The sequence below is a fragment of the Anabrus simplex genome, chromosome 5, assembly GCF_040414725.1.
Source record: "Anabrus simplex isolate iqAnaSimp1 chromosome 5, ASM4041472v1, whole genome shotgun sequence".
Lineage (NCBI taxonomy): Eukaryota > Metazoa > Arthropoda > Insecta > Orthoptera > Tettigoniidae > Anabrus > Anabrus simplex.
Window position 1 is genome coordinate 297,221,013 of NC_090269.1, and position 19,332 is coordinate 297,240,344.

Consider the following 19,332-nt stretch of genomic DNA (forward strand, 5'->3'; position numbering starts at 1 on the left):
TCTTATTGCTGCTGCTGCTCTTTCCCTCACATGTATTTTGAATGTAGATCCTGACGTCTGTAGAGTAATGCCGAGGTAGCGAAACTTATTTACTGTAGTTAAGTCTACCCCTGCATATGAAATTCTGTCTGTCGCTGCTATTCTTCCTCCTTTTCTGAAAACCATACAGACTGTCTTGTCCTTGTTAACGTGGAAGTCGTTTGTTTCTGCCCATTCCTGTACCGTAATCTATCTTCCGTGATCTGAAGGTCTTCTCTGTTTCTTGATCCTATTATCGCGTCATCTGCATAGGCATAAAGCACTGTCGATAGATTATCTGTTATTCTAGCGATGTCTGTTGTAGCTATATTAAAAAGCGTAGGGCTAATGGGGTCTCCTTGTAACACACCGTTTGTTTAAGTGATGGGAGAAGAGAGTGATACCCCATCATCTATTCTCACACTATTATAGGCTAGAAGATTATTTATTACAATCTTAAGTTCATTGTCTGCTCCAATCATACCGTCTTATTTTCCCATTAGCTTTGATCTGTTGAGCAAGTCAAAGGCCTTACTAAAGTCAATGAATACAGCATAAAATTTTCCTTTTTGATGCCTAAGTGCTTCTTGCACCTCATCTAGTAAATTAGCAACAGCTTTTAGAGTCCCTCTGCCTTTCCTGAACCCGAATTGTTCCTCTGGAAGATGATCATCAATTAATTCGTTAAGTTTTTGATTAATGATTTTTGTATATACTTTCATGATGTTGTTCTCTAACACTATCTCTCTATACGAGTTTTCATCATCAGGCTCTCCTTTTCCGTTATATAAGATTTTTATGTAGGACAACCTCCAGCTTTCCGGGATTCTACCCGTTTCTAAACATTTATTGAATAGTTTGGTCCAATAATGTGCTAGCAACTGTAAAGTGTCTTTTAGATTCTCGTTGTAAATTCCATCCAGAACGGCTGCTTTGTTTTTTTTAGTGTCTTGAATGGTTCTCGTCACTTCATCTATTATTATTTCTAGATTTTTTGTCGAACTACATTTTAAGACATCTAGTGCTAATGTTCATCCTCCTGTATTTAATACGTTATTAAAGTGCTTTTCCCATTTATTCATATTTATTTGATTCGATGGATTCACCCTTTCGCTCTTTAAAGCCAGAAAAGGATCTCTTAAAGCTTCTTGGGCTTTCTGTTGTGCCTGCATTTCGGTATGATTTCTTTTCAATAATTGTTTATAACTTTGTCGTCGTATCGCGTAAGCTTGTAAGATGGTTACAGTTTTAAGTCTTCTGGCTATATGTAGTAAGTTAAACGTTTTTCTTCTTTCTATGTTACATCTCCATTAGGCCACAGGGGCTGTTTCCTTTCTATGTAGCATTCTACATCAAACCATTCTTTGGACTTTCAAGGTTCCTTGTGGGACAAAGAATCCCTTATTATTCCATTTATGATTCCTAAAGTTGTTTCGAGATTACCTTCCTCAGTGAGCTGATGAGTCTCTTCTATCCTTTGGCTGTTTTCCCTGAGTTTGTTTTCATCTATACTTCTTGATCTAATGTGTATAGGCTATTCTCTGTTTTATGTGGGACCTTTTGTTCAATTAAGAAATTTGCCGATACTGGTAGATGCTTCCTTTGTGCGGCGATACCTTCATTTCTCATAATCTGATGTCCTATCAGTTTAATATTTCTTCCTTGGTAGAAGATTAAATCGATGGTACTGGAACAGTTTGGAGCCATGTAGGTGACTTCCTCACTTTTATTGATTAGACGGTATCCTTTCGTGAGCAGCATTTCTAATACGATATCTGTTTTGCTATTCTGTTTGTCCAGACAACAGTTAAAATCTCCAGCTAGTATTACATTTTCATCCTTGTCAGTAAAGGCTATTTGCTCGACAGTGTCTTCCACTTTTTGCAACGGGCTAATATATGTTCCTACTATAGTAATTTATTCTGCTTTCAAGATTTCTAAGTTTTCATCTATTATTGTATCTCTAAGGCCTTTGCTAGCGAGATTTATACTCATAAAAACAATAATAATGATAAGGTACTCATTAAGAGGTTCTTAAGAAGATAAATACTTTGTAATTTCACCTAAGTGTTGTAAAACAACTGAAAATGTTCCAAATAGAATGAAACCTATACTGTTAATGATTAATTGAATTGCTTAATGCAAATATAAGTATCAAAAAGGTGAAAATTTACTGTTATTGATTCATTGTACATACCACTTAGTCGAGCATCTCGTCTCCTTTCTCCCAAGTCTTCCCTACCCAAATTTTGGAACATTTTTGTAATGCTACTCTTTTGTTGAGATTCACCCAGAACAAATCAAGCTGCTTTTCTTTGGATTTTTTCCAGTTCTCGAATCAAGTAATCCTGTTGAGGGTCCTATAAGCTGGAACCATACTCTAGTTGGGGTCTTACCAGAGACTTATATGCCCTCTCCTTTAAATCCTTACTACAACCCCTAAATACCCTCATAACCATGTGCAGAGTTCTGTACCCTTTATTTACAATCCCTTTTATGTGATTACCCCAATGAAGATATTTCCTTATATTAACACCTAGATCCTTACAATGATCCCCAAAAGGAACTTTCACTCCATCAACGCAGTTATTAAAACTGAGAGGACTTTTCCTATTTGTGAAACTCACAACCTGACTTTTAACTCTGTTTATCATCATACCACCTCAACATTATCAAGGTCATGTTGCAGTTGCTCTCAATCTTCTAACTTATTTATTACTCTATACAGAATAACATCATCTGCAAAAAGCCTTATCTCTGATTACACTTCTTTACTCATATCATTTATATATATAAGAAAACATAGAGGTCCAATTAATACTGCCTTGAGGAAGTCCCCTCTTAATTATTACAGGGTCAGATAAAGCTTCACCTTCTCTAATTCTAGAAATATAGCCACCCATTCAGTCACTCCTTTGTCTAGTCCAATTGCACTCAATTATGCCAGTAATTTCCCATGATCTAACCTATTAAATGCCTTAGATAGGTCAATTGCGATTCAGTCCATTTGGCCTCCTGAATCCAAGATATCTGCTATACTGTGCTGGAATCCTACAAGTTGAGCTTCATTTGAATAAACTTTCCTAAACCCAAACTGCCTTCTTTGAACCAGTTATTAATTTTGCAAACAAGTCTAATATAATCAGAAAGAATGCTTCTCAAAGCTTTACATGCAATGCATGTCAAACTGACTGGCCTGTAATTTTCAGCTTTATTTGCAACACCCTTTACTTTATACACAGGGTCTACTGTAGAAACTGTCCATTCATTTGGTACAGCCTCTTCATGCAAACAATAATCAAATACCAATAAGTACTGGTACTTCATATATGGTACTATATCCCAACCCATTGTCTTTAGTATATCTCCAAAAATCTTATCATTCCAGCTGCTTTTCTAGTTTTGAACTATTGTATCTTATTGTAAATGTTGTTGGTATTATAGGTAAATTTTAATACTTCTGTAGTATTAGTTACCTCCCCTATCTGGACATTATCCTTGTAACCAACAATCTTTACATACTGCTGACTGAATACTTCTGCCTTTTGAAGATCCTTGCATACACACTCCCCTTGTTCATTAATGATTCCTGGAATGTCTTTCTTGGAACCTCTTTCTGCTTTAAAGTACCTACTGTATACATACCCTTCCATTTTTCACTAAAATTTGTAGACAGCCAATTATGCTTGCCATCATATTATCCTTAGCTCACTTCCTTGCTAGAATCAACTTCCTAGTAAGTTCTTTCCATTTCTCCTTACTTTCAGCCATTTCTAACTCTGTCTTACCAACCTGCACCTCCTTCTTAGTCTCTTTACTTCTCTGTTAGAATATAGTGGGTCTTTACCATTCCTTACCACCTTTAAATGTAAGAATGTGTTTTCACATTCCTCAACAACTGCTTTAAACCCATCCCAGAGTCTGTTTACATTTTTATTTACCATTTTCCACTGAATATAGGTACTTTTTAAAAACTCCCTCATGCCTGCTTTATCACCCATATGGTACTGCCTAATAATCCTACTTTTAAGACCTTCCTTTTTATCACATTTATTTTTAACAATGACAAAAACAGCTTCTTCTTCACTAATGCCACCTATGACTTCACTTTCTCTATTGAGCTCATCTGGTTTTACTAGCACCATGTCCAGAATATTCTTCTCTCTAATTTAGTTGGCTCCATCACTTTCTGAATCAGCTGTCCTTCCCATATTAACTTATTTGCCATTTGTTGGTCATGCTTACTGTCATTTGCACTAGCTTCCCAATTGATATTTGTCGTGACAGTACAGGATCCAGAGGAAACAATTCCATCCTCCGGTATTCCTTGCAGGAAACAGGTCTCGTGGTGGACTGACAAAATTGTAGCGGCCATATGTGATCACTGACGGGCTTTTAAGCGTTATCGTCAGAATCCTACGATGGCCAACCATATCACATTGAAAAGTCTGCGCGCGAAGGCCCGTTGTTTTATTTGAGAAAGTAAGAAAGCTACGTGGGAAATGTACGTGTCTTCCATGTCGGCACAGTCCGTCATCACAAGTGTGAACAAAACTCCGCCGTATTGTGGGAGTACAGAATATGCCCTCAGTCCCCAGAATCTCCATTAATGGAGATATACTGTAATTATGATTCCGTTGGTCATTGCAGACCACATTGCGTCACATTTTGCAAATACATCCAGCTCTGGGAGATACGACTCTGCATTTCTACCAATTAAGCGCGAAGCAGAGGCATACCATCTCTCTTTCGCCTCTAGTGCTTCGCAACCCTACAATGTGGCTTTCATGGAGTGGGAGTTGCGGACTGAAATCGTGCTATGCAGAGACACGGCTCCTGGACCGGACAAAATCCGCAATCAAATGCTTAGGCATTTGAGTGATCAATGTCTAAAGGATATCCTCACCCTATTCAGCAGAATATGGCGTGAGGAAGTGTTTCCATCTCAGTGGCGTGAGGGAATTGTGATACCAATTCCCAAGCCAGGTAAAGATCAAAAACTTCTGGATAGTTATAGGCCAATATGCCTTACAAATGGCCTTTGTAAGTTATTTGAAAGGTTGGTGAACTGGCGTCTTGGGTGGGCCGTAGAAAAGGAAGGTCTCTTTTGTCTAACTACCAGTGTGGTTTTCGCTCTCATCAGTCTGCCACTGATCATCTGGTCAGACTGGAGAGCGCCATTCAGGAGGCCTTTCTCCAGAAGGAACACCTAGTCGCCATGTTTTTTGACCTGGAGAAAGCTTACGATACTACCTGGCGATATGGGATTCTCTCAACACTACACCAGTGGGGATTACAGGGAAATTTGGCAAAGTTTATTGAGAACTTCCATGTCCCTCCCGTTTTCTGAGTCTGAGTAGAGAATGCATTTTCTCAATATTACGTTCAGGAAAATGGAGTAGGCCTACTACAGGGATCTGTACTGAGTGTCACGCTGTTTGCTATTGCCATCAATGGCATAATTGCCGCTGCTAGGCTCACAGTCGTTCCATCACTGTATGTAGACGATTTAGCTCGACATTACAGCTCTGGAAGAGTGGCATTTGCTGAGAGACAGCTACAGCAAGCTATTAACCGAGTCGACATATGGGCCCTGCATCATGGTTTTTGATTTTCAGCGGCGAAAACCTCAGTTGTACACTTCTGTCGATGTCGGCTTGGGCGTCATGAACCAGAGCTCCGTTTGCGAAAGAGTGTTTTACCAGTGGTAGACACCTGCAGATTCCCAGATCTCCATTTTGATAAGAGACTAATGTGGCAGCCCCACATCCGTCAGTTGAAGGTTGCCTGGATGAAGAGACTTGACATGCTTAAGTTTCTCAGTGGCATTTTGTGGAGGGCTGACCGTGCGATGCTGCTACGTTTTTACACGGCGATGGTCCTCTCCTGATTGGACTATCGTAGTGCATCTTATGGCTCAGCATCAAAATCTACGCTGGGCCTTTAACACAGTATTCACCATAGTGGAGTTAGGCTGGCAACGGGAGCTTTCGGTACTAGTTCCATTCCCTGCCTACTCGCTGAAGCGGGAGTTCCATCTTTACGGATAAGGAGGCAGCAGTTACTCCTCAAGTATGCTGCCAAAATTAGTGAAATGCTGCTATACCCAAGCTATCAGTGAATCTTTAGTACGCATTACCACTAGAGGTACCAAGACCAGCCGAATGCCATGCGGCCGGTCGGGTTTCGAATTGATAGCTTGTTTACATAAAATCAGTTTCATGGTCCGTATCGCACTTCAATAGATTCACAATTAAGTATTTATTAAATATAGATATCAATGGATGTCTTGAACAGACTTTTAGTGAGGTACCTCTGTGGTTAGTTCCGTGACCGGATATACGTTTAGATCTACTCCGTGGACCCAAGGTGAACACGGATTCCTCTGTTTATTGGGGGCATTTCCAGAACTTCATTCACCAGTATCCGGCTGCTTCACGGATGGTTCTAAAATTGCAGAAAATGTTGGTTGCACATTCATCACTGATGATATAAGCATGAAGATCTTGCTTCCTAATGTATGTAGCGTGTATACTGCGGAGCTTTATGCCATCTTAGAAGCTCTGCAGTTTGCACTGGGTGACAAAGGAAACCATTTTCTTATGTGTACTGACTCATTAAGTTCTTTGCAGTCTATTGGAACCTGTTTCTCGCAACACCCACTGGTGCAGCAGATTCATGACCTTCTAGCCAGGTTAAGTGATGCTGGCACCAGAATCACTTTCACGTGGCTTCCAAGCCATGTTGGGATTACGGGAAATGAACTTGTGGATAAAGCTGCAAAGGAGGCGGTACTTTTACCTCCAAGACCTATCAATGTACCTGCTAAAGATATTTGTTCTCAGCTACATCGAAACATCTTGGTGTCCTGGGAATCGGAGCAGCTAGCTATCCGAACTCCCAATAAGCTGAAAGCAATTAAGAAGACGACTTCCGTGTGGCGGTCCTCTTTCCGGCCTTCACGGAGAGAGGCCATAGTATTGTGTAGGCTAGAATAGGATGATCTACGCACTCTTATCTCCTAAAGAGGGAAGGACCCCCCACCTCAGTGTGTTCTTGTGGTGCCGACGTCACTGTGGCCCACATCTTCACAGAGTGTGCCGATCTCTCTGGCCTAAGACGGAGCCTCGGCCTGCAGGAAACCTCAAACGCATACTAGCCGATGACGCGACTACTGCTGATCTCATCATCTACGTTATGTACGACAGTGGGTTAATCAAGGGTATGTAAATTACAAGTGTACTATTATTCAGGGAAACGCTTTGATTCGTTAGTAATTTTTTGGCCTAATTCAATATTTTTGTTTTATTTTGTACTGTGTTTCCAAATTTCTTTGTTGAATAAATAATTTTTTTACATTTCTTTTCCACTAATTTATTCAGAGAGGATGATTACCTAGTTGTACTTCCTCTTAAAACAAAAATCACCACCACCACCACCACCACCACCACAGGGTCCAGGTTTCACATCCATAGAGTAATGATGTGAAGATAACTTATACACCATGAGTTTGGTATGAACTGTTAGGTCGTTATTCTTTTGATGTAAATACTGTCTATATAATGGTCTTCTATTTTTTCTAGATGTATTTCATATGTGTAACACAAAATTTTGAGAAAACCGTGATACTAATCCCTAGGTGTTGTACATCAACAGAAAGGTCTTCATCTTGGGATTGTTAGAAAAATATTATTTATTTCAGTAAGTCCTTTTTTGCTAAAATAGCCATTTAGTCTCAAAATATGATGCTGCAGACATTTCATTTAACTCTGTTCCCCTGTAGATGGTTCTGTGAAAGTTGTCTCCTCCGACCTGTGAAATCAAGTTGTTGGCAGAATGTTGCAAAATGTTCAAAACAAACCTTTAACTTGCACCATGAGCACCAAATGAAAAATACGCACCACAATGATCACAAAAGTTAGCGCTAGGAAGACCCATCCTTGCATCACCGAAAACCTTCAATGTATTAGTGTGATGTTAAACCACTAGCAAGTGACTTCTTCTTACTGTGGTACCCAAAGATGGAAGATCTCAGATAATTGAGGCATGTATCCAGATTGCTGAAATTTGGTCAAAAGTTAAAGTATTTCACTTGAAAACCCTTGCAAAAAAGAAATTTGCAGCATGGCTACTACAATCAGGAAATAATGAAATTAAAGACGACATAGAAAATGATATAATAATAGTTCCCAATGACTTTTGAAGTAATAATTCATTGTTAAGTTACTTTTCGGCAATAGTACAGGGCAATTCAAAATGATGGACCCGATTTCATACATTTATTCTGTGAAATCTAACAAACATATCGTAATGTGAGATGTGTGCTAAGAACCGTAAACTCTCAAAGTTTTTTCAGTCATATCACAAGTGTTCTATGTGAGCACCTCGCGTAACACGACATACATCAAGCTGATAGTCTGTCTCCTGCCAAACCTTGTGTAGTGTGTCGCAGTCAATCTCTGCGATGGCCGCTGTGATGCGGGCACAAGGGTCGTCCAATGTTAGTGGAAAAGGTGGTACGTAAACATGATCCTTTACGAAACCCCACAAGAAGAAATCACATGGGGTTAAGTCGGGGGAGCGCGGTGGCCAACGAATGAGAGTTCGATCCTCCTGTGATTCACGACCTATCCAACGATGTGCCAGTGTCTCGTTGAGATGGCTCCGAACATTGCCATGGTAATGCGGAGAGGCACCATCCAGTTGAAGGATGAAATCTGCACTATCCTCGTCGAGCTGAGGCAGGAGCCATTGTTGCAGCATATCAAGAAAAACATTCCCTGTCACAGTAGGTTCAATGAAGAAAAAGGGTCCATAAACATTCTCATGGAAAATGGCACAAAACACATTCACCTTGGGAGAATCGCGTTGGTGTTCCACAACTTGATGGGGATTAGAAGTTCCCCAGATCCTTACATTGTGTCTATTCACAGTCCCGGAAAGGTGAAAAGTCGCTTCATCACTGAAAATTACCCTTTCGGAGAACCCATCCTCTTCCATTAATGCGAGAAAATCAGCACAGAAGGACGCTCGAGCAGCATAATCAGTGTCTTTTAAGGCCTGCACCAGTTGCAAGCGGTAGGGTTTCATTCGTAAACGTTTCCGCAGAATGTGCCAAACAGTTGCCTGTAGAATTTCATGTTGCCTCGCTGCCTGGTAGGTGGACTTCTATGGACTCCGTACGAAACTGGCGCGATCACGTTCCACTGTCTCTTCCCCGGTTGAAGGACGGCCAGTCGACTTTCGCTTACAGATGCAGCCCGTGTCTCTGAATTTTGCATACCACCCACGAATGGCTTTTCCAGTAGGTGGGTCTCTTCCATACCTGGTACGGAAATGCCCTTGAACACTAATCACAGACTTGTTTAGGCCTACATGGTAATCAAGCACACAGAACGACTTCTGCTCTCCAACCACAGCCATTTTCTTTACTCTCTTCCTGCGTGCTCGTAACGGGTGAAAATGAAACCACGTGGGATGAAATCTAAACTCAACTAAACTTTGAGAATTTGCCTTTCTTTGCGCATATCTCACAGTATGATATGTTCGTTAGATTTCATAGAATAAATGTATGAAATCGGGTTCATCATTTTGAATTGCCCTGTATAGATGTTCATTCTTCAGCTTAATGTAACAGATCAATAGTAAGTCCCATCACCGATGACTGTCACAGCATTAACGAAGAAGTTCTTCACCTAATCCTCGGATGTTTGAAGGAATACAACAGCATCAGTACTCTTTTATCAGATGATGTTGATGACACAAATTTTGTAAGTAACATACCCATCGAATACCTACAGTCCTTTTGCATCTGGAATGCCTCTACATGGATTGAAATTGAAAGTTGGTACAAATGTAATGCTTATAAAAAATTTGCACATGGTCTTTGGTTTAATAATTGGAGTGTGTATGATAGAGAAATGGATGGGATGACAATATTGTAAAATTGAAATCATTACAGGTGCTTGCAAGGGTCAGGTTATTTAATCTACATCAAATTGATTTGGTGTCTGCAATCAGTACCCTAATTTTCAAATATAAAAGGAGGCAGTTCCTGTAACGTCTTTCTTTCACAGTGACCATTAACAAAGCATAGGATCAGAGTTTTGACATAATAGGGATTACTTATCTCGATGTGTATTTAGCCATGGAAAGTTACATGTGGCATTCGGTAGAGTTAAGATTGACAGCGATGTGAAAATTGAAAGTATAACTATGCCATTTTCCTGAAACTCTACAGTATTTCACAAATAAAAGTTTACATTGTAATACTGAAAGCAGTAAATTAATAGTACAGTCAAATGCAGTATTCTACAGTAAACTGAACATTACTACATTCACTGTTACAAGCAAGCACCGAGAAATGATGAAACGGCTATTGCCAAGGGTCAAAGCTTCCATTAAATAGTCACAACGTAAGTAGAAGTGTTAAGGCAAATAATTAGTCTCCTGGATTTCAGTATACATCCGTTGTAGTCATCGTTTGCAGCTGTCACTGTGACAGGCCAGTAGTATGTATACAATTTTAACTATGCTGTTGTTATCATCATTTGCCTATTTAGAATGAAGGGTCAGTCAGGGTAATAATGAGACAGACAAAAAAAAAAAAAAAGGGGAAAAAATGAGACACTCAAATTTCTCTCCTCTCATTAATGATCTCAACACTTTGCATGAATGATGTTATATATTAGCCTTATATCTATTATGATAAAATAATTGAAAAGTCTCCAAACCATATATCTACCAGTAGACAATTTTTTCCTGAGTGGTGTTTTTTCTAACCAAAAAAAATTTCATGCGTTGCACTTTGTATTTTGTTACTCTGGCTCAATCCAAAAATCCAGGAAAGTGTTTGTGGTTTTATTTGTTAGTGTAAGGGAGAATCTTCTTTTGCAGCTTGAAAACACAATTTTATGTTTTTGATTTGAGAAGAAAATTCGTTTTTTTTTTTTTAAAAAGGGGGTAAATATGAGACATCATGAGGGTAAAAGTGAGACACTTCTAGGGGAAAAATGAGATACTTGGTACACTTGTTTCTATACCTAAATACTTATCCTACTTTCAAAAATCAAACACACTGATAAAACCATGCTCAAGCGAAAAAGAGTGGACCCAACAGCAAAGGTGATAACATCTGAAGAATATTCTCAGCTTGTGAGGGAAAAGCAGAAACCAGTTCATAAGAAGAATAGAAAAAGTGTACCAGTATTCAAAAGTTCCAGTTGTAAAACTGCCATCTAAGACAAGAGCAAAAGTTGATTCTTCTGGCTCAGCTTCAAACAAAGATGAAGATTGGCAAGGTAGTGATGACAGTCTTGATGAAGTTGGTCTACTCGACACAGATATTCTGGAAAGGACCATGGCAGGTGGAGTAAACCCGAGTGACTTTGTACTTGTACTTTTTGAAAGTTGAAATTTGTGGAAAGCGGCATTATTTTCAATATAAATATGTTGCCACTGTTCAGAAAGTTGTGTGTCTCAATTGTGGGGACAATAACAAAACTATGTTAGGCTTAACGAAAATGACATATCCGTTGTGGAAAAGTCAAAATTACTGGCAAAATTGCCTGTTCCAATAATTACAGGGAAAGATAGAGGCATTACATTTGCATTCCCAGAAACAGTTGATGTTTTTGAAAAACAAATAGAACTCCTACAGTTTCTGTTAACCCAGTTTTTAACCAAGTGAAATGTCTCATTTTTTCACCATTCTGATTACAATGGGCACTATGTATTTATTTAGTATCATTAAAATGTAACATAAATTCAGACATAAAGCTCAGGTACTATGTAATTAGATGGTATAATGTCAACAATCTATACTAAGTAATTTTTGTCAGGAAAATGTATAAACATATATCTCAAGCCTAAATTTTGTGTTATCGAAACACGGCCATTTTGTTCCTATAATAAAACTGAGGAAAGTGTTGCAAACTATTATACCCAGATTTTTTTCTGTCTTCCTTTGACCCTAAACTGCCTCACAATTAGCCTATTAACTCCCCAACATGATTTTACAGTCTGCTACAATACTGTCTCACTTTTTCCCTGGGTTGTCTCAGAATTCCCCCTTTTGTGGGTTAAAAATGACATGCACATTTATATTTATTTTTCAAAAGTTAATGAATATATAGTAATCTGTTGTTTCCAGTGTTTTTTGTAACACCAGTCACAACTTATTATGATTATTAGCATAATTGTCACTGTTGTATAGTAATTTCCACGTAAGGAAATACCCCAGAAAGTAAATATCGCCACCCGATGCTCTTCTTTTCTCTTTTTTGTAATGGCTGATCACTGCTGCCAACCTGCCTGGTTACATATTAAAATCACCAGACATAACCATAACAAACTAACCTCAATGTAGGAAACACCGATAATCAATGTTTCCCTACCCTAGTAAATGATAAAAGATAAGATCAAATAAATCAAGATAATTATGAATATCTCGTCGATTTCCACGCTCAATGAGGAATTAAGGAAATAAACACTTTCTCACTCAAATTATCCGTCTTTATTTTTATATACACTAGGCGTACTATAACCATATTCTTGACAAGAGGGGCGTGTTAAACGATGCAATTTATTTAATAAGTCTTTGCAGTGTGATTTTAGAAAGTTCCAGACATCCAATGACTTCCCTTTCTTTTGCGCGAACATTTCCTTCTCTCTTCAACACCGGTAACCAGTAAGGAGAGAAATTATTGGGCATATTTTCAGCCTGCAGGCTGGTTATATCTTCAAGCTTATCAGGTAACATATAGGAATACTAATGTGCCAAGCTCCGTGAACGGAAATTAGGTCAGGTTTCAAGTTCACTGCGGATTTGAAAATAATAATGTTATAAGTTCTACTGCCAAAATTTCGTCCCGCAAGAGTTATTTCGTGTACCGGTAGATCTAGACATGAGACTGACGTACTTGAGCACTTTAATCATTTCACGCAAACAATGTTAATAAATGCATTATCCGAACATGCCACAATTCTACTTACTTGGTATTAGCCAAATAGATTTACAATCCCACAGAAAAAGAAAATATGCTTTAAATATTCTCGCAAATGTATCACTAGTGACTTTAACGGCAATGCGGTGGCAACACACAATTCACGCTAGAACAGTGACTGAACGTTGCCAACGTGCCAGATTAACGGTTAATGTAAGACGTCGTATCGGCAAGTAGGGTCCCTAAACTGTATGGTTACCGACACTGAAAAAGACCTGCAAAATACCCAACAGCAAGAAAAGTAACTATAAATCGATACCTTAATATTACAGGGGAGAAAGGGTAAGGTTGCACCCTTAGGGTACGTCCTTACACGGAGAGGACTATAGTTTGTAATTTATGAACAAAGTTGTAAAAAATGTCTCATATTTACTCTGACTGGCCCTACTAGATTGGAAAATTTTGCGCTGCCTGAAGATTTACTGGCACGTAAAAGAACTCCTGTGAGAGAAAATTCTGGTACCTCAACTTCTCCAAAAACTGTAGAAGTAGTTATTGGGATGTAAAACCAATACCTAACATATTTTTAAAATTTTAAAAGTTGTGTTTATGTTTTGTAGATCTAGAGAAAGCATATGACAGGGTACCGAGGGAAAAGATGTTCGCCATACTGGGGGACTATGGAATTAAAGGTAGATTATTAAAATCAATCAAAGGCATTTATGTTGACAATTGGGCTTCAGTGAGAATTGATGGTAGAATGAGTTCTTGGTTTAGGGTACTTACAGGAGTTAGACAAGGCTGTAATCTTTCACCTTTGCTGTTCGTAGTTTACATGGATCATCTGCTGAAAGGTATAAAATGGCAGGGAGGGTTTCAGTTAGGTGGAAATGTAGTAAGCAGTTTGGCCTATGCTGACAACTTGGTCTTAATGGCAGACTGTGCTGAAAGCCTGCAGTCTAATATCTTGGAACTTGAAAATAGGTGCAATGAGTATGGTATGAAAATTAGCCTCTCGAAGACTAAATTGATGTCAGTAGGTAAGAAATTCAACAGAATTGAATGTCAGATTGGTGATACAAAGCTAGAACAGGTCGATAATTTTAAGTATTTAGGTTGTGTGTTCTCCCAGGATGGTAATATAGTAAGTGAGATTGAATCAAGGTGTAGTAAATCTAATGCAGTGAGCTCGCAGTTGCGATCAGCAGTATTCTGTAAGAAGGAAGTCAGCTCCCAGACGAAACTATCTTTACATCGGTCTGTTTTCAGACCAACTTTGCTTTACGGGAGCAAAAGCTGGGTGGACTCCGGATATCTTATTCATAAGTTAGAAGTAACAGACATGAAAGTAGCAAGAACGATTGTTGGTACAAACAGGTGGGAACAATGGCAGGAGGGTACTCGGAATGAGGAGATAAAGGCTAATTTAGGAATGAACTCGATGGATGAAGCTGTGCACATAAACCGGCTTCGGTGGTGGGGTTATGTGAGGCGAATGGAGGAGGATAGGTTACCTAGGAGAATAATGGACTCTGTTATGGAGGGTAAGAGAAGTAGAGGGAGACCAAGACGATGATGGTTAGACTCAGTTTCTAACGATATAAAGATAAGAGGTATAGAACTAAATGAGGCCACAACACTAGTTGCAAATCGAGGATTGTGGCGACGTTTAGTAAATTCTCAGAGGCTTGCAGACTGAACGCTGAAAGGCATAACAGTCTATAATGATAATATATGTATGTATGTACTATTACCCGGGCGAGTTATTCGTGCGGTTAGGACCACGCGACTGTGAACTCGCATCCAGAAGATAGTGGGTTCGAACCCCACTGTCGGCAGCCCTGAAGATGGTTTTCCATGGTTTCCCATTTTCACACCAGACAAATGCTGGGGCTGTACCTTAATTAAGGCCACGGTCACTTCCTTCCCATTCCTAGGCCTTTCCTGCCCCCTCGTCACCGTAAGACCAATCTGTGTCGGTGAGACGTAAAGCAACTAGAAAAAAAAAATACCATTGCTGGTACTAAGGTCTTACAACAACGAAGGGATAGGTATGGCTAGGACTGGGGAGAATGTGACTGTGACCATGGTCTTATTTAAGGTACAGCCCCAGTATTTGCTTGGTTTGAAAATGGGAAAGTACGGAAAACTATCAGTGGATAGTTAGTGGAGATCAAACCCACGCAGTCAACTTGTTAGGTCCTCTTTGTGTTTTTTCAATGGTTGTATTGCATAAATATTTGCTGTTTATTTTTACAGAGAGTCCTACAGGCGAAAGGAATTATTCGTCTCTTCAAACTTGGCGGTGAAGAAAGTGTTCTTGTTGTAATCAAGACTGATGATCTGCATGATCTTGTAAAGGAGAGATGTCCTTCTAAGCCTGTGCTTGATCGTTTCTTAAAAGTGGTTCTGCCAGCAACTTTAGATGTCTGTATTGATAAGAGTACACTGACAGGCAAGTTCTGCCTTACTGAGAATGATATTAGGTATGATGTGTTCATATTTCTTAATGATTTTTTTTCTTTCTTTACCAATATGAAATTTATTGAGAACGGTTGGTTGTTTGTTGCAGTGATTTAATGAGTGGAGGTTTATTAACATTGAGGTCTGTATCCAGCTTTTGGTTCTCATTTCCCTCCTCTGGAGAGTTTGTCAGGACTTATTTCAGGGGTAGAAAGAATGTTTTGAGAACTATCAGGAAAAGCAAGTACAGTGAAATTTTACAGCAGGTAAGTGAAGGTTATATCCTCTGAATTTCTTTCTCTTTTTCTTTCTCTTTTTTTTTTTTTTTTCCTCATATCTCCCCTCTGGCAAAGTAGCAAATCTATGTTTCTGTAGTTACGGTATAGATTTTACTGTTGGTAAGATCTGCCGTATGGCAAATTCTCGCATCTGAAGTTCAAAAACCAATCAAAAAGTAGAAATGGATTTTACATGATCAATCACAACTTGTTTTAGCTTTCCTGATGCACTGACAATTTGCACTTTGCTTACTTTGCCTAAGTGGAGGATGATATGTGGTAGTTATAGGACTGACTTATTACTGTCATAGCTTTTACTCCAAAGCCCTTTGTATTTTGTCTGGGTCCAGATGCTGTACATCTGTGGTAAAGGAATTAATCCCAATTTCTGCTATGATGTCAATTAATAGTACAGTCAAATGCAGTATTTTATAGTAAACTGAACCTTACTATATTCCCAGTCAAATGCAGTATTTTACAGTAAACTGAACCTTACTACAGTAGAACCTCGATCATTCAAAATCGGTTAATTCAAAGTCTTGCCTAATTCGAAGCAGCTCTCGTTCCCGCAAACATGAGGTACGGTTTTGCATGTTATTTAAATCGTTTAATTCGAAATACGGATAATTCGTAATTTGAACAATGTCGGTCCCATTGCCGAAATTCAGACTTTTAATTCAAAACTACCTTTTCATTTTGAAAAAAAAAGTATTTTACAGAGTAATTTAAATTCAAAATTTCCTCGCGTCATGAAAGAACGCGTCTTCCAGAACATGAAGGGGTAACTTTGCACACTTTCACCCACTTTGGCATGTCTACAGTGTGCTTCATATATGCTATGTTCGAGTGGAATCGTAATTATTTTGTATTCGGCGTTTTTAGGAAAGCCACAATATCACGTAGCAGGCAGTGTGCGGAGAGGTAGAATTCGCAAACACTGGCGATGCCGACAGTAGGTGGCGAAAAAGCGTGGCTAGCCTACAATCAATTTGTACGCACCAAACAATATTGTCAATGCTGATGAAACTGCATTGTTGGTTTGTTTTATTTTTTTAAATGCTGAGATCAAACGGACTTATGGTTTTAAAGGAGAGTATTGCCAGCCGGCAAATGTACTTTGTTGCTATGCAGTGCACACTTCAAAATGAAGCGAGAGACTTCCTTCCTTCCCCTGTCATAGGAAAGTTCGAAAAGTCACGATGTTTTAAGGTGGTCGGGCACTTTCGATGCCGGTACAAGGCATCTAAAAGTGCAGACGGTACAGTAATCCAAAGGATAAAGCATTTGCACAGGGCAGCCAGCAAAATTTTTCCTCGTCTTTGAATCGTGTTTTTCTTCCTTTCGCTGCGTGAGTTTTTCATTGTTTTATGCAAGAGCATTATTTGAATAATGTAAATGCACCTTGTTGGATAAATTTCTAAAATAGTGTTTTCCATGGCATTTGAAAAGTTTAAACTGAGAATCAAGGTGATTGCCTGCATTAATGGGTCTTAGAAGTGACATGGCGGGAAATCATACAAGTACATAATAGTCACTGTACTGTTGTTGTAATGTGGACGGAAGTGAGAGACTTTCTCCCCTCGTCATAGGAAAGTTTGATAAGCCGCGATGTTTTAAGGGCATCAAGTACATTCCGTGCAAACACAAGGCGTCTAAAATTCATACAGTACAGTAATCCAATGAATAAAGCACTTGCACAGGGGAGCCAGTATAGATTTCTCCTCGTCTTTGAATCATATTTTTTTCTTTTGATTTCATTACGTGAGGTTATGTTTGCCGGTGCATTATTTGAATACTGTAAATGCACCTTCTTGGATACATTTTGGAAATAGTTTTTTCCATGACATTTGAGAGCTTTAAACTGTGAATCAAGGTTAATTGCATGCAGTAACGGGTCTTAGAATATATTGTGACGCTGCAAGGGTTGGCATTTCCAAAGTACGTGTTGGCAGTTAATTCGAAGTCTGATTTTTGCGTCCCAACGATTTTGAATTAACGGTGTTTTACTGTACATCCACTGTTACAAGCATGCACCAAGAGATGATGAAACAGCTATTGCCAAGGGTCAAAGCTTCCATTAAATAGTCACAACGAAAGTGTAAGTGTTAAAGCAAATAATTAGTCAGTACCCTACATTTCAAATTGAAATGGAGGCAGTTCCTGTAACGTCTTGCTTTCACAGTGACCATTAACAAAGCATAGGATCAGAGTTTTGACATAATAGGGATTACATATCTCGATGTTTGAAATTGAAGTTTGGGAGAAAATAAACATTCACATGATGGTTATCGTAAAAGATCTCTCTCATCAGTGTGATTCCTCTTAATTTTTTTCCAACATGTGTAGCCATGAAAACATTAAGGCTATGGCTATATGGGCATTTTTAAACATAACAATCATCTGTTAAATAATGCAAGAAATATGCAAAGAGTGGTGTCGTTATGTCGTGAGTAGACACTATGGAAGTTATTGTGTAATATCGAAATACAAAGTCATCCTCAAGGTCATAGCACCGATGATGGCCCATTATCTTCCAGTAAAGAACGCAACTTTCAGCGGTTACACATACATCACATAACGTAGTGTTTGAGATACCATGTTGATTGCTAATTATCTGACGTATTCACCACTTTCTCTGCCAATTTTATTCATGATGTCATCTGACAACCCACAACAAAACAACTGGTGTTCAAGTTATGCTTAATTTCATCATTACATTTCAGAACACTTCTGGAAACCAATAGTCTTATTAGGATTACCTACCGTATAATCTCGAATACCACCCGCCACCGAAAAGACCCACACCCTTATTTTGAAAGAACAAATTTTAAAAAAAGTGAAGTTAAAATTATTTACAATCTTTACTAACACACATCAAATGATTAGAAAATACAAATAAAAGTAAACAAACATTTCCAGAACGATATCCAACGAGTTTATTCATCATCATCATCATCATCATCATCATCATCATCATCATCATCAGTACCAACTTCGGAACTTTCATCACCATCACCTTCCCACAAAATATTGTCATCGCTGCCATCCATAGCATTAGAAATGCTACATTTCCTGAAGCTCTTCTGTATGAGGTCTCCAGGGATACGATTCTATGCCATCAAAATCCACAAACACAGCAGCTGAACTTCCGGGTGGTGAATGCGACCAGTTGGCGTCAGTGTATGATTATCAGCCGCCATCCATTCTGTATAGAGCTGTTTCAAGGCTGCTTTAAATGGACGGTTCACACAGACCTCCAGCGGCTGTAGCATAGACGTCATCCCGCCCAGAATGACTGCTAGGTCGGTTTCCCCATCCTTGATATGTTTCTTCACAGTGTCTGTTGTGTGGCTGCGGTAACTGTCGAGAACAAGCAAGCTCTTTTTTCCCAATAATGCACCAGGGTGACGTTGCCAGACACACTTTACCCAGTCTTTCACAAATGAACTGTCCATCCAGCCGAAGTTCTGAGATCTGACTATAACACCAGCAGCTAGGTTTTTAGGAAGCATCTTTCGCTTGAGAACAATGTACGGCAGTAATTTGGTTCTGTCAGCGAGAATACACAACATTACCATACACCATTGTTTTTCATTACCACCTGTTCAAATGGTAACACTTTTTGCACC

General features: G+C 39.0%; 1 protein-coding gene across 2 annotated transcripts in view; it reads left to right on the forward strand.

Moving 5' to 3' along the window:
• LOC136874850 (inactive serine/threonine-protein kinase 19) overlaps positions 1-19,332 on the forward strand; it is a 36,150-nt gene that overhangs the window by 1,471 nt on the left and 15,347 nt on the right. For both annotated transcript variants that reach the window (XM_067148529.2, XM_067148528.2), the window contains exons 2-3: positions 15,222-15,448; positions 15,535-15,691. In XM_067148529.2, the coding sequence (XP_067004630.2) occupies positions 15,222-15,448; positions 15,535-15,691 (384 nt within the window). The remainder of the gene's footprint in view (positions 1-15,221; positions 15,449-15,534; positions 15,692-19,332) is intronic.